Source organism: Engystomops pustulosus, chromosome 9 (assembly GCF_040894005.1).
Source record: "Engystomops pustulosus chromosome 9, aEngPut4.maternal, whole genome shotgun sequence".
NCBI lineage: Eukaryota > Metazoa > Chordata > Amphibia > Anura > Leptodactylidae > Engystomops > Engystomops pustulosus.
In genome coordinates this window covers 78,172,862-78,190,339 of record NC_092419.1, presented here as the reverse complement: position 1 = coordinate 78,190,339, position 17,478 = coordinate 78,172,862, and the positions used below count along the sequence as shown (strand labels likewise).

General features: G+C 40.6%; 1 protein-coding gene across 5 annotated transcripts in view; it reads left to right on the top strand.

The window, feature by feature from the left end:
• DLG3 (discs large MAGUK scaffold protein 3) overlaps positions 1 to 17,478 on the top strand; it is a 178,696-nt gene that overhangs the window by 88,957 nt on the left and 72,261 nt on the right. For all 5 annotated transcript variants that reach the window (XM_072125899.1, XM_072125898.1, XM_072125902.1 and 2 more), the window contains one exon: positions 11,514 to 11,567. In XM_072125899.1, the coding sequence (XP_071982000.1) occupies positions 11,514 to 11,567 (54 nt within the window). The remainder of the gene's footprint in view (positions 1 to 11,513; positions 11,568 to 17,478) is intronic.

Below are 17,478 nucleotides of genomic sequence, written 5' to 3'. Positions count from 1 at the left end.
GGCTTATTAGCACATACAGAATTGGTACAGTACCATTGCCTGGTGAATTGGGAATGTTTCCCTATCTGGCTTCTGCCAATTTAGAGACTTCTACCTTCCAAAATCTACTTCTGGATTGCTGTTTGGACAGAAACTAAACTTCCTCCTATACCTCCATGCGGGCAGGTTCTTAGAGTTCAAACGTTTTCTTATTCCTCTATTTGGGTAGATGCCAAGAGTCCAGATCTAACCTTAACCTCTGTTGGGGCATTTACCACTGATTTAGGGTCACACAAAGACATCTAAGGGCCCATTACAATGCAATATTCCTGCAAATGACATCTACTCAAACCTCAAAGGCAGATTTATGTAACATCCAAAAAAATTTGGTCTTCCACCGTCTTATTGGAATGAATGGAGAATTGGCATATTGCCTCATTCATATAGGCAGACTATACAGCTCTGTTGTAATGATTTATGGGGGTTCAGACATGATAAAATGGATATTTTAAGTTGTATTCAATGGATATACCGTAAGTTGTGATTACTGGAATAATCCCATAAAAACAGGTTGTATTAGCTTAAAGTCCACTCCAAAGCCTATGAAATTATTTTTTCTCTGATTCTTATACAGCATAAACCGCTTGGTTTGCATAGTTGCATAGTTGCATAGATTGTAGTGGTTTTATGGTTTCAGCATATACAAGTTATTTGATTATTTTCCTCAGGTCTTAAGATTGTTCCACTGGGAAGATATATTGGAATATTTGTGTATAATACCGAAAACGTTGGGGAACATTTACTAAGAGTAGTACAACCTGCACTAAATGTAGTTTGCCTGTGCGCCAGATTCTGGATTTCTGGTGCACGTTCTTCATGAATCTGGCGCCCCCTGCACTGCCGCGACAGAGTTCACCAACTTTTGTTAGGTGCCCCTTTAACATAGGGCTTGCAACACAATTGTAGTGCAAACACTTCTTAAAGGGTATCTACCAGCAGGATGATGCTCTGTAGGCAAATGAGCCTGAGGGGCTCCAGGCTCCATAGGTGTTAATGGATCCCGAAGCTCCTCAGGCTCATTTTCATCCTGGTGGTACAAATTCTGAGAGAAAACTTGCACACAGCCCTTAGTAAATGTTCCCCATTGTGTTGTCCGTACATTCCTTTTTTTTTGGCATTGCATTTTTCTCTTTTACGTTAATTTTGTTAGAGCAAAATATTTTGTGGTACTTTCCAAGTGGCCGCAGGGTGATTTATTAATCATAATAATAGCATTGGGTTGGGCATGAGGTCATATAATGAAGGTTCTTTGTTTTATGGAAAGCTTGCCCTAGGGACTCCACACCCAGAGCAGAGCTCAATATCTGAATATTGATTGTCTAGTCATGGGAGATTGACTAAGTGAAGCAGAAAACTGCAGTTTATACAAGAGCCTGAGGCTACATCCAAGAGAAGGGTGGGGGATGTGGACCTGATTGATGTGTATTCATTGATGGAATAAATCTACTATATGGTCAGCTGTACAGAGAATTGTGAAAACAGCAAGACGTATACATGGTCACTAAAGATTACATTGGTATAAATAGTGTATATGCAAAGCTATGACACCCCCATTGCTCCTTTGCAGAGAATGCCTCATAAATGTATTTATTTATTTTGTTCCATAGCAGCAGTCTAAGGGCCCATGCACATGAATGCATAGGGGGTGTAATAACGGCCGCAAATTTGTCTATGGCAACTGGGCTTGGTACGGTGAGCACAACGTGCAAAAAAGATAGAGCGTGCTCTATTTTTGGCCATAAGAACAGCCGTTCACCACTATTCTCTATGGAGAGGGGAGGGGCAAGTAGCGCTAACTTCTCGTCCTCTCCAGCGTGCCCGGACCTAAGGTGTGCTTGGACCCTAAGGTGGGAATAACTGATTGGGAGTATCACTTGGAATCAAACTATTTTGGAAGGTTTGGCTAATTATCTTTTGCATTTGGGGTACTGTTAAGTTTCCCTTCCATTTTATCAAATTCAACATCTGGTCCTCTGTTTTGTAGAGATATAAGGCACCACCAGACATGTCTAAGTTGTCTTTAAAACATATACTCAACTTTGAACAGAGCTGTTTCAATGTTATTACATCTTGTAACAAGTAAGAGGCCATGGACATAGGTCCTAAAGGAGTCCATTGCCCCGGCAGCCCACCTTTTTGCCCAGACAGGAGTCGTAATAGCCATGCATCCTGCTATCAAGTTGTCCAGGGTGGGAAAAATAAAACTATTGCTCCATTCTTATAATACTGGTTTAGCTATGATCCTATGTCATGTCACTAGGCTTCATGAAAGTCAGACATTTATGTAGAAGGAGTTGCCTCATTTAAGGTAAGGTATTTTTTTTTATTTAACTACCCTAGAAAACTTATTTGCATATTCTTTACTGGAGTACATAGATGAGAGGCTTACACAGAGGAATATCTCTGGCCGACAGCTTTTGAAGATTTATGGGCTCCTCCACATGCTGTTTCCCTAGACACTGTGCAATGAGACCTAGTGCTGATACTGTATCCAGTACTGTAATGAGAGATTCTTAGACCATGTTCACATCTGCTTTCATATCCGATATCACCTCTATATAACTTTACCATACATAACTGAATCATTAATTGATAATTAAATCATAATTAAAAATAAAGCATCAAGTATCTTTTAGTCTTTTGTATTTACGGTAAGTATTTAATATTATTCAATTCATTATTTTTCATTTTAAAAAGCTAAAGGGTTAACCAATAGAAATGGCGGCCACCATTAAATACCCATCTGTAATTGTTATACATAGACTTTAACATTTTTCTTTACATTGTATTATTAAATGATTCTGTTATATTTATTGTAATTAAAGCAGATATTATCTTGAAATACATCGTGGACACTTATGCATGTAAATGCATTTACCGATTTATTTTCTAAGAGAATTCTCAGTACTACCCTGTTTCCCCTAAAATAGGACATCCCCCGAAAATAAGACCTAGTAGAATTTTGTTCAAGCTTAGAAATCTAAGGCCTCCCCTGAAAATAAGACCTAGTGGAAGCCATTGCCGCTGCTCCCCCCCACGCCATACATTAGTATTAGTAGATCATTTAGATACCACAAGAGGTTGTGACATGGGGAAGAATTCATGGGATAAAATCTCTGACTGTTGCACTGCAAATGTGATACAAGCAGCTACCTGGACAAGAAGTGCTGACAAGAAGGGGATCATTTAAGGAAAGTGCTCTTGCTAGACATGAGAGATTGGGGACAATGTTTCCAACAGAAATGGAGTCACAAGAAAATCAGCATGACATAAGTTTGGAGAGTTATAAGTATGTCAGAGAAGTTGATTTTTTTTTTGTCCAACAATAAATGTGAATTATTTTTCATGGAAATATAAGAAATCCCCTAAAAATAAGACCTAGCGCCTGTTTAGGAGCAAAAATTAATATAAGACACTGTCTTATTTTCGAGGAAACAGGGTATCTCAACCAGGGCTTCTTGTTGTACTGTTAGGGATCTCCAAAACTTACCTGATTGATATAAAGTTAAATATGTTAATAATATGTGTTTCTGTATGTGCCCTTTCCATAACACTTCCCACAGGAAAGCTACTTTGCAGTAAAATCCTCCAGGCACAGGACATGTCTGCCTTCTCAGGATAAGCACTATTACTTACCAGAGCCCTCCAGGAAATGTTGAGCCTCTTCTAATCCCTGAGGTTCAGGGCAGACAGTTGTAAACTCTGATTTACCCTTCCCCATTGGGACAAACTTGTTCTTATAAGATTGTATTTATCTGCTAGATAAATGAATAAGTATAGAAAGTTTTATACAACCAAATAATTAAAATTACATTAATCTAGGACTAGTAGTAGTAGTACCATGGGGTGGACTCACTGCCACCCCATTCCATTGATAATGGACCACATTTATCAAAAACAATGCCTGAGAAGTGTTCAGGGTGCGCTCGATTCATGAATTGTGGTGCACGGTGTTCATGAATCTGGCGCTCCCTGCACTGCTCTGGGTGTGTGCACCATATTTTTTCCTTATGACTAGCACCCTTATGAAAAAATGCTGAAGATTATGGTACATACATTTAAGATACACATGTCAAGTTCCTTAAAGTGTTGTATGGGATTTATTCCCCATGGCAAGGTCCAAGCACAAAATAATAATTATTTTTATTTATATAGCGCCATCAAATTCCGTAGCTCATTACAGATTATGGGGAACATAGACAAATAAATAAGACATTAGAAATTAATAACAGTCATATGGAACAATAGGAATGAGGCCCCTGCTCGCAAGAGCTTACAGTCTATGAGGAAGAAGGGGGTGACACAAAAGGTATAAGAGCTTGTATAAAGGTCCAGCCATTTTATAAGGCCTGCCTAAATAAGGGTTTAGAGAGCACGTTTGAAGCTTTGCGAATTGAATATTAGTCTGATAGACGGGGGTAGGGCATTCCAGAGAATTGGTGCAGCCTGAGAGTAGTTACAATATAGTTTGCAAAGGATAACAGGGACAGGTTTAATAGGCATTCTTCCATCTAACCAGCTACAGTTCACACATGACACTAATGTAATAGAAGTTACATATTGCCTTACCATCACCCTGCTATTTAGGACATAGCAGTAAATGTTATGAAATGTTATGATTAGAGATGAGCAAGTATACTCGTCTGAGTATACTGCTCGGTCGAGTATTAGCATACTCGGACCGGCTCGTTGCTCGGATGAGTATCTCGCCGGCTCGAGTTCGAGCATTATATTAATAAAAGACAGTGAAGAACAGTGTTTACAGTGAAGAATAACACATTACACATATTTACAGATGTTTTCCTTGTAATAACACTATTCTTCACATTGCAGGTGTTCGCGCGTGTCTTCCGCTAAGTTAGGAGATGTACGCGAAAATCTGGAATGTAAAGAATAGTGTTCTTTCAATGTGTTCTGCACTTAAATGGTTCTGTGTTCACTGTTTTTAATGTTTTCATTCTATTCTTCACATTGCAGATGTGCGCGCACATCTCCATACTTAACGGAAGACATGCTCGAACACCTGCAAAGTGAAGAATAGAATAAAAACAGTGAAAACAGTGAACACAGGAGCATTTAAGTGCAGAACACATTGAAAGAACACTATTCTTCACATTCCAGATGTGCGCTCACATCTCCTAACTTAACGGAAGACACGCGCGAACACCTGCAATGTGAAGAATAGTGTTATTTCAATGTGTTCTTACAAGGAAAACATCAGGAAACATCTGTCATGTGTTTTTCTGCACTGTTCTTTAAATGTTTTCTTTCAGTGAAAAAATGCTCGGGTCTCCCATTGACTTTAATGGGGTTCGTTATTCGAGACGAGCACTCGAGCATCGGGAAAAGTTTGTATCGAATAACGAGCACTCGAGCATTTTAGTGCTTGCTCATCTCTAGTTATGATATATGGCAGCTGCATTATAAAGTAGTAGATACTTGTAGTGTCTGTCATATGTATTAAATGATGACATGGCATGATGTTCCTAATCATAAACTAAACTTAGGCCGAATAGCTTTCCATCTTAACAGGACAATTCTGAATAGACTTCTCAGATCAGTCAGGCTCTCAACCTTTTTGCAGAGGCTGAATGCTTGACAAATCGCTGGGTTTGCTCTGACTCAAATGTCTTAGAAGTAGGTGTCTGGTAGCCATACATCCTGTAAAGAAGGTCCATTGCCCCAGGCAAAGTCTGAAATTCTATTGCATATTGCCCCACAGTGGTGCAGTATAAGGATATGCATGTTTACCATTTTGCATGGGTTTTGAAAGTAAAAACATGGGTGCTTATGACGTGTTTTGATCAAAACTCACATGCGTCTAATGATGTATTTTGCACAAAGCGTGTGCCATGTGTTTCATACATGCAAATGCATCATGTGAACGCATCCTAAATGTTGGATGATGGAGTTAGGCTGCATTTGCAGGTCTGTAGGGTGACATACGTACGGCCGCAAGCTACGTCCCCCAGAGACTGGCAATGGTGTGTATATGTGTATATTTTACACAATAAGAAATAAAACAAATTACTTACCAGCAATCATTACTTCATGGCCATAGCAAATAACATCCATGTATGCTATGGTGCCGGGGTGCCATAGTAATATGTGCCTTATTTGTTCCCTCTTTTGTTATCAAGCATAACTGAACAGTAAGTGAAAACTGAGTATAGTGTGAGGTGTTTCTGGTTGTCATATTAGTGTTGAGTGACCTGGATTTTTCTCTTCCACAGCATGTCTGCATGAAAATCCTGACCGTGGACCGTAAGGGTGTAAACCTACCTTAAATGTGCAAAATTTCTACAGAAAGCCATCTTACAAGTATTATCTATGATGCACATGAACACTCCCCCCCAAAAAAAAAAACAGATTTTTTTAAAATTTTTCTTTAGTTTCATTCCCATGAACACTATCAAAGCCTCCTGTATGAGGCTTATATGATATATATCATATGATATCAGGGAGAAACAGTGGGGACCAACAACTTGACAACTTTTAGGTTGCATGAAGGCGTCCCATACACTTCCTTACTGTTGCACATATTCTCCCCTATTATTGTGTTTAAATGGGATAACTTTGACATTACCGTATACATGGTCTATGTGGCCCCTACCATGTGATCCACTGTACAACCTTTGTCACGTTCATATGCGGATACATTTATTAACAAAGGATAAGAAGGTTGCGTCCGTTTTCATTATGAAATTAATTTACATAAAACAGGAAACTCCGGGGACTTCAAAGTGGAGATTTACATACAAGACTTTCTTGACGTAAATCTGTTTTCCAGAAAAACTGTATATTGAAAATTATAGAAAAAGAATGCAGTCTAAATCCTAGTCTAACATCTACATTAGATGCATTTCAATGTCAATTTTGTCTACTGCTGCAAACGTCTAAGGCCGTGTTCTCACTAGGCTTCTTTGAAGTGCAAAATTATTATTATTATGAATGTATTCATTAAAAAAAAACATTGGGATCATTAAAGGGGTATTCCCACAAAGACAATATTCTTAGATATACTCAGGATAACAAAATAACACATTCTCTAATTTACTGCTATTACCAAAAATACAACATTTCACACATATAATTACAACCGGTCTCTATCAGCCCTGGTGTATACAACCAGAAGTGTAGGGTGGGGCAGGACAGATTGTTCTCCTGTCTGACCCTGTAGACCCTGCAGCTCCTCTCTGCATCAGCCCCTCCCATTGCATTCCAACACGAGCTCACACACATACAGACTTCCTGTCGGCAAGCAACAGTGTGAGGAGAATAAATCCAGAGGATATAGGAAGATAAGGTCTTTATCCAAGGGAGGGAGGCACAGCAGACCTGAAAGTGTATGTTATGGCTTAGATAGCAGAACTGAGAATTTTGTGTCATATGCATCTCATGGATCTCATCATCTCTCATCTGTCTCATCAGTGATGTCACTATCAACATTGTGTGGGCATGCCAATTGGCCGGGGGGGTAAGGCACAATTTATTTACTGGCGGAGCTATGAGGTGCTCAACAGAGCTCCTTAGGCCCATTTGCATAGGTAATAAAGCTTTATCTATGCAATCCGGCAATTCGTATTGATGAAAAAAGAATGTTATTGGCAATGGGGACGGAACGGGGAGGTGAGTATAAACATCTACAATTATGTTATCTGTCCTTTAAATCTGTCAATTGACCATTTTGTTCCTTACATTTGGCACAATTTGCGCCTTTTTGCACCTTTTTCCTACTTCCATAATAGAAACTTGCTAATGACAATGTTTTGGTTAAAAATTGTAATTCTGCCGTAGATCTTTAAGATCTTTATCAAAATTGAGAAAGATATGGATATGCTCAAAACATCTTCTGCTAAAATAAGTCAAGGAAATAGTGAGCTAAAGTTGTCAATCTAGAAGACAGATCGAGAAGAAATAACCTTAGGAATTCCTGCTTAAACTGATTAACCCATGAAAGAAAGATCTCATATTATAAATACATAGTGATGTCTTCACAATACAGATAATTTTAAACCCCTTACTTTACAATTTTACTCAGCTTTATTGCTGTTTTAGCTCCTATAACTCAGTGATGAGCAGTGGGTGGAGGACTCTATAAGCATGAACGTTACGATTCCTCTGTGCTGACAATGTGGTCAGAATATCATGGCACAGGTTTTCTACACTTTCATTTACCTTCTGAACATTCTACTAGTATCTGACACATAGAAAAAGAGAAATGATGATGAGATCCCTCAGATGGATATAACACACAATGGCCCTCCATTAAACTCAACTATAACACACACAGTCGGCCTCTGTTACATGCCTCCTTCCCTTGCTATAAAGATCTTATCTAATATGTAGCTTTTAGAGTAAATCTGTGTATGCTGCTTGCTCTATACACCAGGAAATTGTGCACACCTGTACTGATAGAGATATGTTGGAATTATATCTGTGAAATGCTGCATTTTTATTAATAACAGTGAATTAGAGAATGTACCATATATACTCGTGTATAAGCCGAGTTTTTCAGCACAAAAAATGTGCTGAAAAACGTCCCCTCGGCTTATACACGAGTCAATACTACCAAAAATTTATTAAAAATGGACTAAAAATAATAAACTTATATACTCACCCTCCAGTGGCCCCGATGCGCAGCGCTGCTCCCCCGATATCATTGCGGCTCCTCTTCTGGCTTCCCGGCTCCTCTTCTGGCTTCCCGGCTGCTCTTCTTGCTTCAGCGTGCTGGGCGCCGCCATGTTCTTCTCGCGGGCGGCGCCTAGTATGATGTCAGCCGCGGCGCGTCATACTAGGCGCCGCCCGGGAAAAAACGATGGCGGCGCCCAGCACGCTGAAGCAAGAAGAGCAGCCGGGAAGCCAGAAGAGGAGCCGCGATGACATCGGGGGAGCAGCGCTGCGCATCGGGGCCACCGGAGGGTGAGTATATAAGTTTATTTTTTCAAAAAAACGGAAGATAAGGAGCAGCACCGCGTTGGGGAGAGAAAAACTCATGTGCAGGTCTTCACAACAGGGTCCACTAAGAGCCCTTGTATCCAGGAAAGAAGAAATACTGAAGCAGCACTCCGTAAATGTGTTTTTATTCCACCTTCATGATGCGACGTTTCGTCTATTCAATCAAGACATTTTCAAGCATTGAAAATGTCTTGATTGAATAGACGAAACGTCGCATCATGAAGGTGGAATAAAAACACATTTACGGAGTGCTGCTTCAGTATTTCTAAGTTTATTTTTTTATTCTGGGCTGTGCTGTATACTACTGGGGGCAGGCTGGGGCAGGCTGTATACTAATGGGGGCAGGCTGTATACTACTGGGGGCAGTGCTGTATACTACTGGGGGCAGTGCTGTATACTTCTGGGGGCAGTGCTGTATACTACTGGGGGCAGTGCTGTATACTACTGGGGGCAGTGCTGTATATTATAGGGGGCTGGCTGGCTATATACTGGGGGGGGGGGTCTGTGACCAATGCATTTCCCACCTTCGGCTTATACTCGAGTCAATAGGTTTTCCCAGTTTTTGGTGGTAAAATTAGGGGTCTCGGCTTATACTCGGGTCGGCTTATACTCGAGTATATACGGTATTATTTTGTTATCCTGAGTACACCCCTTTGAGGTTCAAGTTCAACTCAGTTTATTAAGAACTGGTTGTAAAATAATATCGTCGTGGAGAGTTTATTCTTTTTTACATTTTTAATGAATTTTTTTTATTTTACAAATATATAAACACCCTTCCAAAAACCAACCTCTTCCACTTACAGGCCAAACAAAAAAACGCCTAAGGCAACAGCATTCTGACAAGAGAATATTCAAATTACACAAAGGAATATAACAGGCTACGGATCAGGGAAAGAATAATTGTCCACGCATGGACCCCACACCTTTTAAACATTTTTCCAAAACTTTGTTCTTACAATATACTCCTTTCTCTACTTTTTTAATGGTGTTCATTCTAGAGATGTATTCCTCCACTGTGGGTGCAGAAGGGGGCAACCAGTTTTAGCTTTCAGGGCTTGGTACAAATTTCTGCCACTGCTTATAGAGACTGGATTCGTCAGGTCTTCTTCACCTAGGAGGCCCAGAACACACACTATGGGGGAAGCCGGTAGGTTTACACCGTGTCTCCTTATGACCAGGGCATTTTTAGTTAATTTTTGTAAGTGGTGGTTTAAGGGCCATAACTTCTTTTTTTTGCAAGCTAATTTAAAATGTTTTGCATGTTTTTTTCAGGACACACAGGGCTAGTTAGACTAGTTAGTTAATTTTAAGTTTTACTTGGAGTTAAAAGTAATTTATAGTATGTATATACACTATGTGGGACATTGAAATTTTTTTTTTTATTATTTTACTTTTTTTATTTTCCAAATTTTGCCCTGTAACTGGGGCATCTATAAGAGTTACAGTGGAAAATGACCCCCTGTGAAGGCTGATGTTGATGAGAGCTGTACTGGGTCTCATCAACAGAAGCTCTGATTAACCCCTTTAGACCTTTAGAGTTTATAGAGCCGGTGGCAATGCTCCTCTTACTTGGATGCTGTGAGGAGTGGACATGGGAAATGCGGTAATAAACCTCATCTTCCTTCTCCCTAGGGTCCCCGGGTGTCTGCAACAACATCTGAAGATGCGGGACATGCGCTGACGTCTAAAGTTAGCAGACATTCCTAGAACCAAGCTAAAACTTCCTTCCAATAAGAACCCAATTTCTGGCACTCCCACATTATATGCAGTAAATGTGCCCCCTCAATCCCACACGTTGGGCAGTTATCATTAACTCTACACCCCACTTTGTGTAGCCAGCTGGGAGTTCTGTATAGCCCATGTATAAAAATAGCTGAGATAACCTGTAGGCATCATACAGTGATAACATAGGGGTCCCTTCCAGCAAAGATGACCACTGCGCACCCCTAGTGGGCCAATGCTATTTAAAGGTTGGACTTGAAGCTTATTCCAACCTTACATACTATGATACTATGAACATCCTCCTCCCATTTTCCTTTGACGTGTTGTGATAAGATATTTACAGTAATAGCTCAACAGCCTCTTGTAGACTAAAGAGATAAAAACCTTTTGTGTCCCCAGAGGCCACCAGGTCATTGCGAATCAGTTGCGATTAAATAGTTAGATCTGTTTCCGTACTCTGTGCCTCTAAGACACGCCAGAGCTGTATCTCCAATATTCGCAATAGAATGTATGCTTTGGGTGCCCAGACTGTCTGACTTTTGCACTAGAATGACTGTGTGCCAGTTTTGATTAATCAGGGCACTCTGCACAGTAACTACACTTAGAGCAGTTTGCACTAGTTTTGATAAATGTGGGCCAATGTGTGAAATTCCCTTACCTGATCCAAAAATTATTTTTAACCTAAATTTTAACTTCAAATAAGTTATAACTTTATATACTAATGTCACTGGCATTACCTTTTATTGTATTATATTTATGATGTGTGTTTAATGTGCTCTCTCTGTTGCCTACAGGCTGGTGCTGCACCAATGCTGGTGAACACAGACTGTCTGGATCCAGGCTCTTCGGTGAGTGAAATGTATGAAATCGGAACACAATATAATGCAAGGTTAATTGACAGAATGGAAAGACAAAATGTAAAAGGGGCAATGAACAAAGTCTATCTGGGACCCTAAGTGATGCTGCCTATTCTCCATCTGGAATGGATAGGCTGCAGTAAATGGGGTATTCAGAATCTACAAATGTTAAGTCAGTATAACACCTCCGTAATTTTCTTTATAAAACGCATTATTGTACCATAGGTGACAAGCAACCTCACATATCTGCTAAAGTTTAATATTAAGAATTTTGTTTTCCCTAAATCCACCAAATCTACCAAATTTGATTAATATTAGACAGTGTCAGTAGATTTGGCCAGCTTCCTAAGCACAACCTGTGGACCGCAGGTGTTTAGCACTTTCCAACCTGGCAATGGCAACACAAGTAACAAATGGCTGTTTCCATGACTGATGTAAGTGCTCATTGGTGCAGGAGCGTGTGAGTACATTTGGTAAGTATTCATCACTCACTGGACCTCTCCTGTTCTGTTCTGCGGTCCTGATGCTGGTTGCATACATATCATATTTATCTGCTCTGCTATGGCGTCTCTTTGGATTTTGTGGCTCACCTGTGCCCTCCATAAATTTTGCCTGTTCTGTGGTCTGCATTTATTCTCTGGTGTGGGGCAGGCATTATTACCGTAATAATCATGTGATGTAGAGTCTGTATTATTATTAATTATAATGGACTGGGGTTTGCATTAATATTGTGTGGTCAGGGGTCTACATTATTAATTGTATGATCTAGGGCTTGTATTTATTGTCTAAACTGTGTATTATGTCTGGCTGCAGTATTTCTTCTTGTGCTCCTGGGGTTGTAGTTAGTGCTGCAATTTCTGTGTTGGTTTTTCTTTTATTAGTTGGTGCTTCTATGGTGTTGGTAACAAATGCAGATACTAGAAGGCACATGGTGTGAAAATACACCCCTCAAAGCCAATAAACTAAAGTAAGCTCCGGCACCAGCTCCCCCTGAGCTGGTGCTCGGTATTTGCAGCTTACACCTACCATTTCAAGTGGTAGGTTTCCTTTAAAGCGATACAGAGGAGGTGCTTTTGCATAGATCACAAAATTGATATCCAAAAAATAACTTATTATCCGGAGCAATTAGAAATCTTTAGGTTGGCTGAGAACACTTTACTATTTTATCCTGTAAAAATACAGGGAGCATCTATCCATTCATATGGGTACATTTTTAGATCTAGAGAACTTACTTATCTAATATAATAATGATAACTTTATTTATATGGCACCATCATATTCTGTAGCACTTTACAAATCATAGGGGACATATACTTAAAAAAATAATACATTAAAGAGTACACAGTCACATGGAACAGCAGGAGTGAGGGCCCTGTTCGCAAGAGCTTACAGACTATGAGGATGAGGGGCTGACGCAAGAACTTACAGTCTATGAGGATGAGGGGGGGAGCAGGTGGCACAATAGATATAAGAGCTTGAATAATGGTCCAGCCATTCTTTATAAGGTAACAGAATACAATAATTTAATAAATAAAGATGCTGCTGCTTAAACCAACCGTTAGCCGCTATCTTATATTTTAAAAGTCCAAGGTGAAAGTGACTGCAGAGAAGCCTGGAGCTTGGTATCTGGTGTTTTCCGGATAACAGATGGGTGGAGGACACAGGATGGGTTAGTAAAGAGAGTTGATAATTTATGCAGTTCAGATGAAATAAAAAAAAAAATCAAAACCTACAATTGGTTCTTTAAAGCAGCAATGAACATTTCCGAAACCTATTGTAGGTCGAGAGGCATTGCACCATATCATGACCACTACATTCGGAAATAATTATCCGAAAAGCTGTCAGACTGAAAAACTAGATAATAAATCTGCTGATTAGTGTTGACACAAGCATGATGACACAAAGAATGGTGGGGACCTCAGTTTGAACATATAAGATTCACATTTGAAGTTCTTTTTCCTTGGTAGCAGAGGTCTATCCGCTATAAGGCTGTTTCCTTTTCATAGCACCAAGATGAAATGAAAAAATAACTTAAAAATTGGTTGGCTTAAAACTAGTGGCTACATTCATTTATATTCATATCTTTATCATGTATAGTAAATTAGGTGATCCGTTTGGTCGGAAGAGTTATTGCATGATGACATCATTAATGGAGGAAGTAGCAATAGTAAACGGAGCTCTCAATTCCTAACTCTTAAATGGAACCTGTCGCCACGGACCTCATTTTCACCGAAGACAGGTTACAGAATCCCATTACAGCTAGATTACAAATATGCCTTTCTGTTTTCTCTAAGCATTTGCATTACAATATAATTGTGTGTTATAACTTACCTTGCAGCCTGACAGAATCATCTGTGTAGTCCTAGGGGCTGGGCTTTGGTTTGGATGCATTTCAAAAAACAACATGTGACTTGTCTGTTCTGCAGACTGCTCAGCTCTCAGCCCTCACCTTTGTGCTCCTGTACAGCTCCTCTCTCCTGCTCCTTCACAGAGGTCACAGCCTGGTGAGCTGACATAGGGGTGGGAGGAGCTGTACAGGAGCACAAAGGTGGGGCCAAGAGCTGAGCAGTCTGCAACACAGACAGGCTATGTGTTGTTTTTTGAAATGCATCCATACCAAAGCCCAACCCCTAGAACTACACAGAGAATTCTGTCAGGGTGCAAGGTACGTTACAACACACAATTCTTTTGTAACACAAATGCTTAGAGAAAGTAGAAAGGCATATTTGCAACCTGTCTTTAGTGAAATTGAGGTCCCTGGTGACAGGCTCCCTTTAAAAAAACACTCCAGTCAAAGCTAATTCACTCAATAAAGCATGGTGCAGGGCCTGAAGGGAGAAGTATGTCTAATTTTCAATATGTTCCTAGAACCTTGCTCGAACCTGGAGTCATGCTCCTCCCTTCAGTCCCTGCACAAAGTTTAATTCAATGAACTAGCTGTGACTCAAGTGTTTCTTTTAAGCAGGGGTCTCAAACTCAATTTACCCAGGGGCAGCTGGAGGTAACAATTGGGTGAGACTGGGCAGCATCAGGTTTTCTACAAGAAAAGCTCTTACAGTAATAGCCCCCACACGGTAATAGCCTACCCACACACTTAGTTATAGCCTCTACACACTTAGTAAAAGCGTCCATACACATAGTAATAGCCTCCACACACATAGTAATAGTCCCCCACACATAGTGATAGCTGCCCCACAGGTAGCAGCCCCTCCAGAGAAATATCCCCCACACACTTAGTAAGAGCCCCCCCCCACACTTAGAAATAGGTCCCTCCCCCACACTTAAAAACAGCCACACTTATTTCGTAATAGCTCCCCTCCCACACTCAAAAATAGCCTTAGGAATGCCCCCAAACACTGATGAATTAAAAAGACAAACACACATATTCACCTCTCTCCTCAGTCAGCAGGGCCTGGTGCGGTGACGTCACTAAATTGCGCAATGTGGGAACGTCATCTCCCATTGAGCCCCCGGCCGCGCTGTATACAGCAGCTTGGTCTCTGTAGTAGAGCACAGAACTTTTAAGTTTAGTGCTGTACTACAGAAATCATTCCTATTTGTGTCCGGAAGAAATGGATGAGAATTGGGAAAGATATCCTACAGCGGGACACATGGGGAAAGATGCCCTACAGGGAAGATTCAGGGCTTATGACAAAAGATCTGGGGCACGTGACCTAGGCCCTGGGCCGTACTAACATTAAACTTTGATATTGAGGTAGGGGCCGCAAACTATTGTCCTGAGGGCCGCGAGGTTGAGACCCCTGCTTTAAAGGATATATCCAGAAAATGCTTAGGGCCTCTTTCTCACTGAAACATTCACTGGCAGTGTTATTACAAGGTAGGAATAAGAAGTACTGGATGGGTAATTAGTCTGTGCTCGTTTACTGATATCATCTAATGAGATCTGGTCTATATTAATGATAAACCTTTTACAAGTAGATGTTACATGTCCTCTGGGTCTGGTTTACTGTTCTATAAAAGTCGTCTTTTCTGGATCTGGACGTTCTGGCTGTGCAGATTAAATATAGAATTTGTATCTTTATAGTATTTTTTGTTAAGCACGTTCCAACAGTACTTTTGTGTATTGTTACCCATTGCACATTGTGCACTGTTTAGACACACAAGTACAAAGCATAGTTACCCTGCTTTGGCAGCTAGTACCATCATTGTGGCATCCGTTAGGTTTGCTGACACATCTGGCCGGGCCACAGGGGGCACTGGTAACGTCACTAGTTTCACATCACCCGGCCATCATGTCTTCTGTTCCAGTAAATAAGCATAAATTCATAGATTCTGTAAGATTGCTTCCTAACCTTTTTTGGCATCTACCCTTTCTATATGTTTTCACTCAATTTTCATTCTTGGATATCAGCATTGTATATCATTGGAAAAGAAAGTCATGTTGGTGCATTAACAAAAAGTTATAAGGGCAGTTAAGTGGTTCTCCGCACCCAAAGTTCTAGATGCGCTGCATAAAAAAATAACTAATACTTACCTTGCCCAACGCTCCCGGTGTCACAACCAACCAACAGCATATACCATATTTAATAAATAAATAAAACTTTATGTAGATTTATCCATTTATTTAGCAGTCGTGCATCAATAGCAAATGGGTTAGTCTCACCAAGGTCCGCGAAGAGCCGAAACATTGGCCTTACAAACAAAAATGCTGGAATAGAATCAGAAGCCAACCCGAGTATAAGCCGAGACCCCTAATTTTAACACCAAAAACTGGAAAAACGTATTGATTCGAGTATAAGCTGAGGGTGGGAAATGCATTGGTCACAGACCCCCCCCCAGTATATAGCCAGCCAGCCCCCTATAGTATACAGCCTGCCCAGCTTGCCCCCAGTAGTATACAGCCTGCCCCCAGTAGTATACAGCCTGCCCCCAGTAGTATACAGCCTGCCCAGCTTGTCCCCAGTAGTATACAGCCTGCCCCCAGTAGTATACAGCCTGCCCAGCTTGCCCCCAGTAGCATACAGCTTGCCCCAGTAGTATACAGCCTGCCCCCAGTAGTATACAGCCTGCCCAGCTTTCCCCCAGTAGTATACAGCTTGCCCCCAGTAGTATACAGCCTGCCCCAGTAGTATACAGCTTGCCCCCAGTAGTATACAGCCTGCCCAGCTTGCCCCCAGTAGTATACAGCCTGTCCCTGTAGTATACAGCCTGCCCAGCTTGCCCCCAGTAGTATACAGCTTGCCCCCAGTAGTATACAGCCTGCCCCCAGTAGTATACAGCCTGCCCCCAGTAGTATATAGCACTGCCCCCAGTAGTATACAGCCCTGCCCCCAGTAGTATACAGCACTGCCCAGCCTGCCCCCAGTAGTATACAGTCTGCCCAGAATTTAAAAAAACAAAAAAAAACTTATATACTCGTCTTCTGTCTTCCTGGCTCCTCTTCTTGCTTCAGCGCCCGTCTTCTGTCTTCTCTAACATCATGGTATATAAGTTTATTATTTTTTAAGTCCATTGACTTGTGTATAAGCCGAGGGGACATTTTTCAGCACATTTTTTGTGCTGAAAAACTTGGCTTATACACGAGTATATATATATAATTTTTAAAAAAATATTTTTTATTAAAAAAAAGGTTTTAATAAATATCTTATTCAGTGTTTACAGCAGGGGTTAACTAATGTGATAAGTTTATAGTTTGGGATGTTTCTGGGGCAATTATACTAATTTTGTTGTTTTTTTTACATTATGAAGGGGACATAAACTGTAGAGACATACTGGTTCTGGTTGGTATCACATGGAAACAGATATGGCATTCTAACTTGTACTGTATGACTCCTTCTTCCAATCTGACTTCTCTTTGATCTTTCCTTATCATAGCAATCTCGGTTGCTACTCCTCTCAACCCTTCAAGTAGGGCCCATGTATGGAAAACTCTCACACTCCT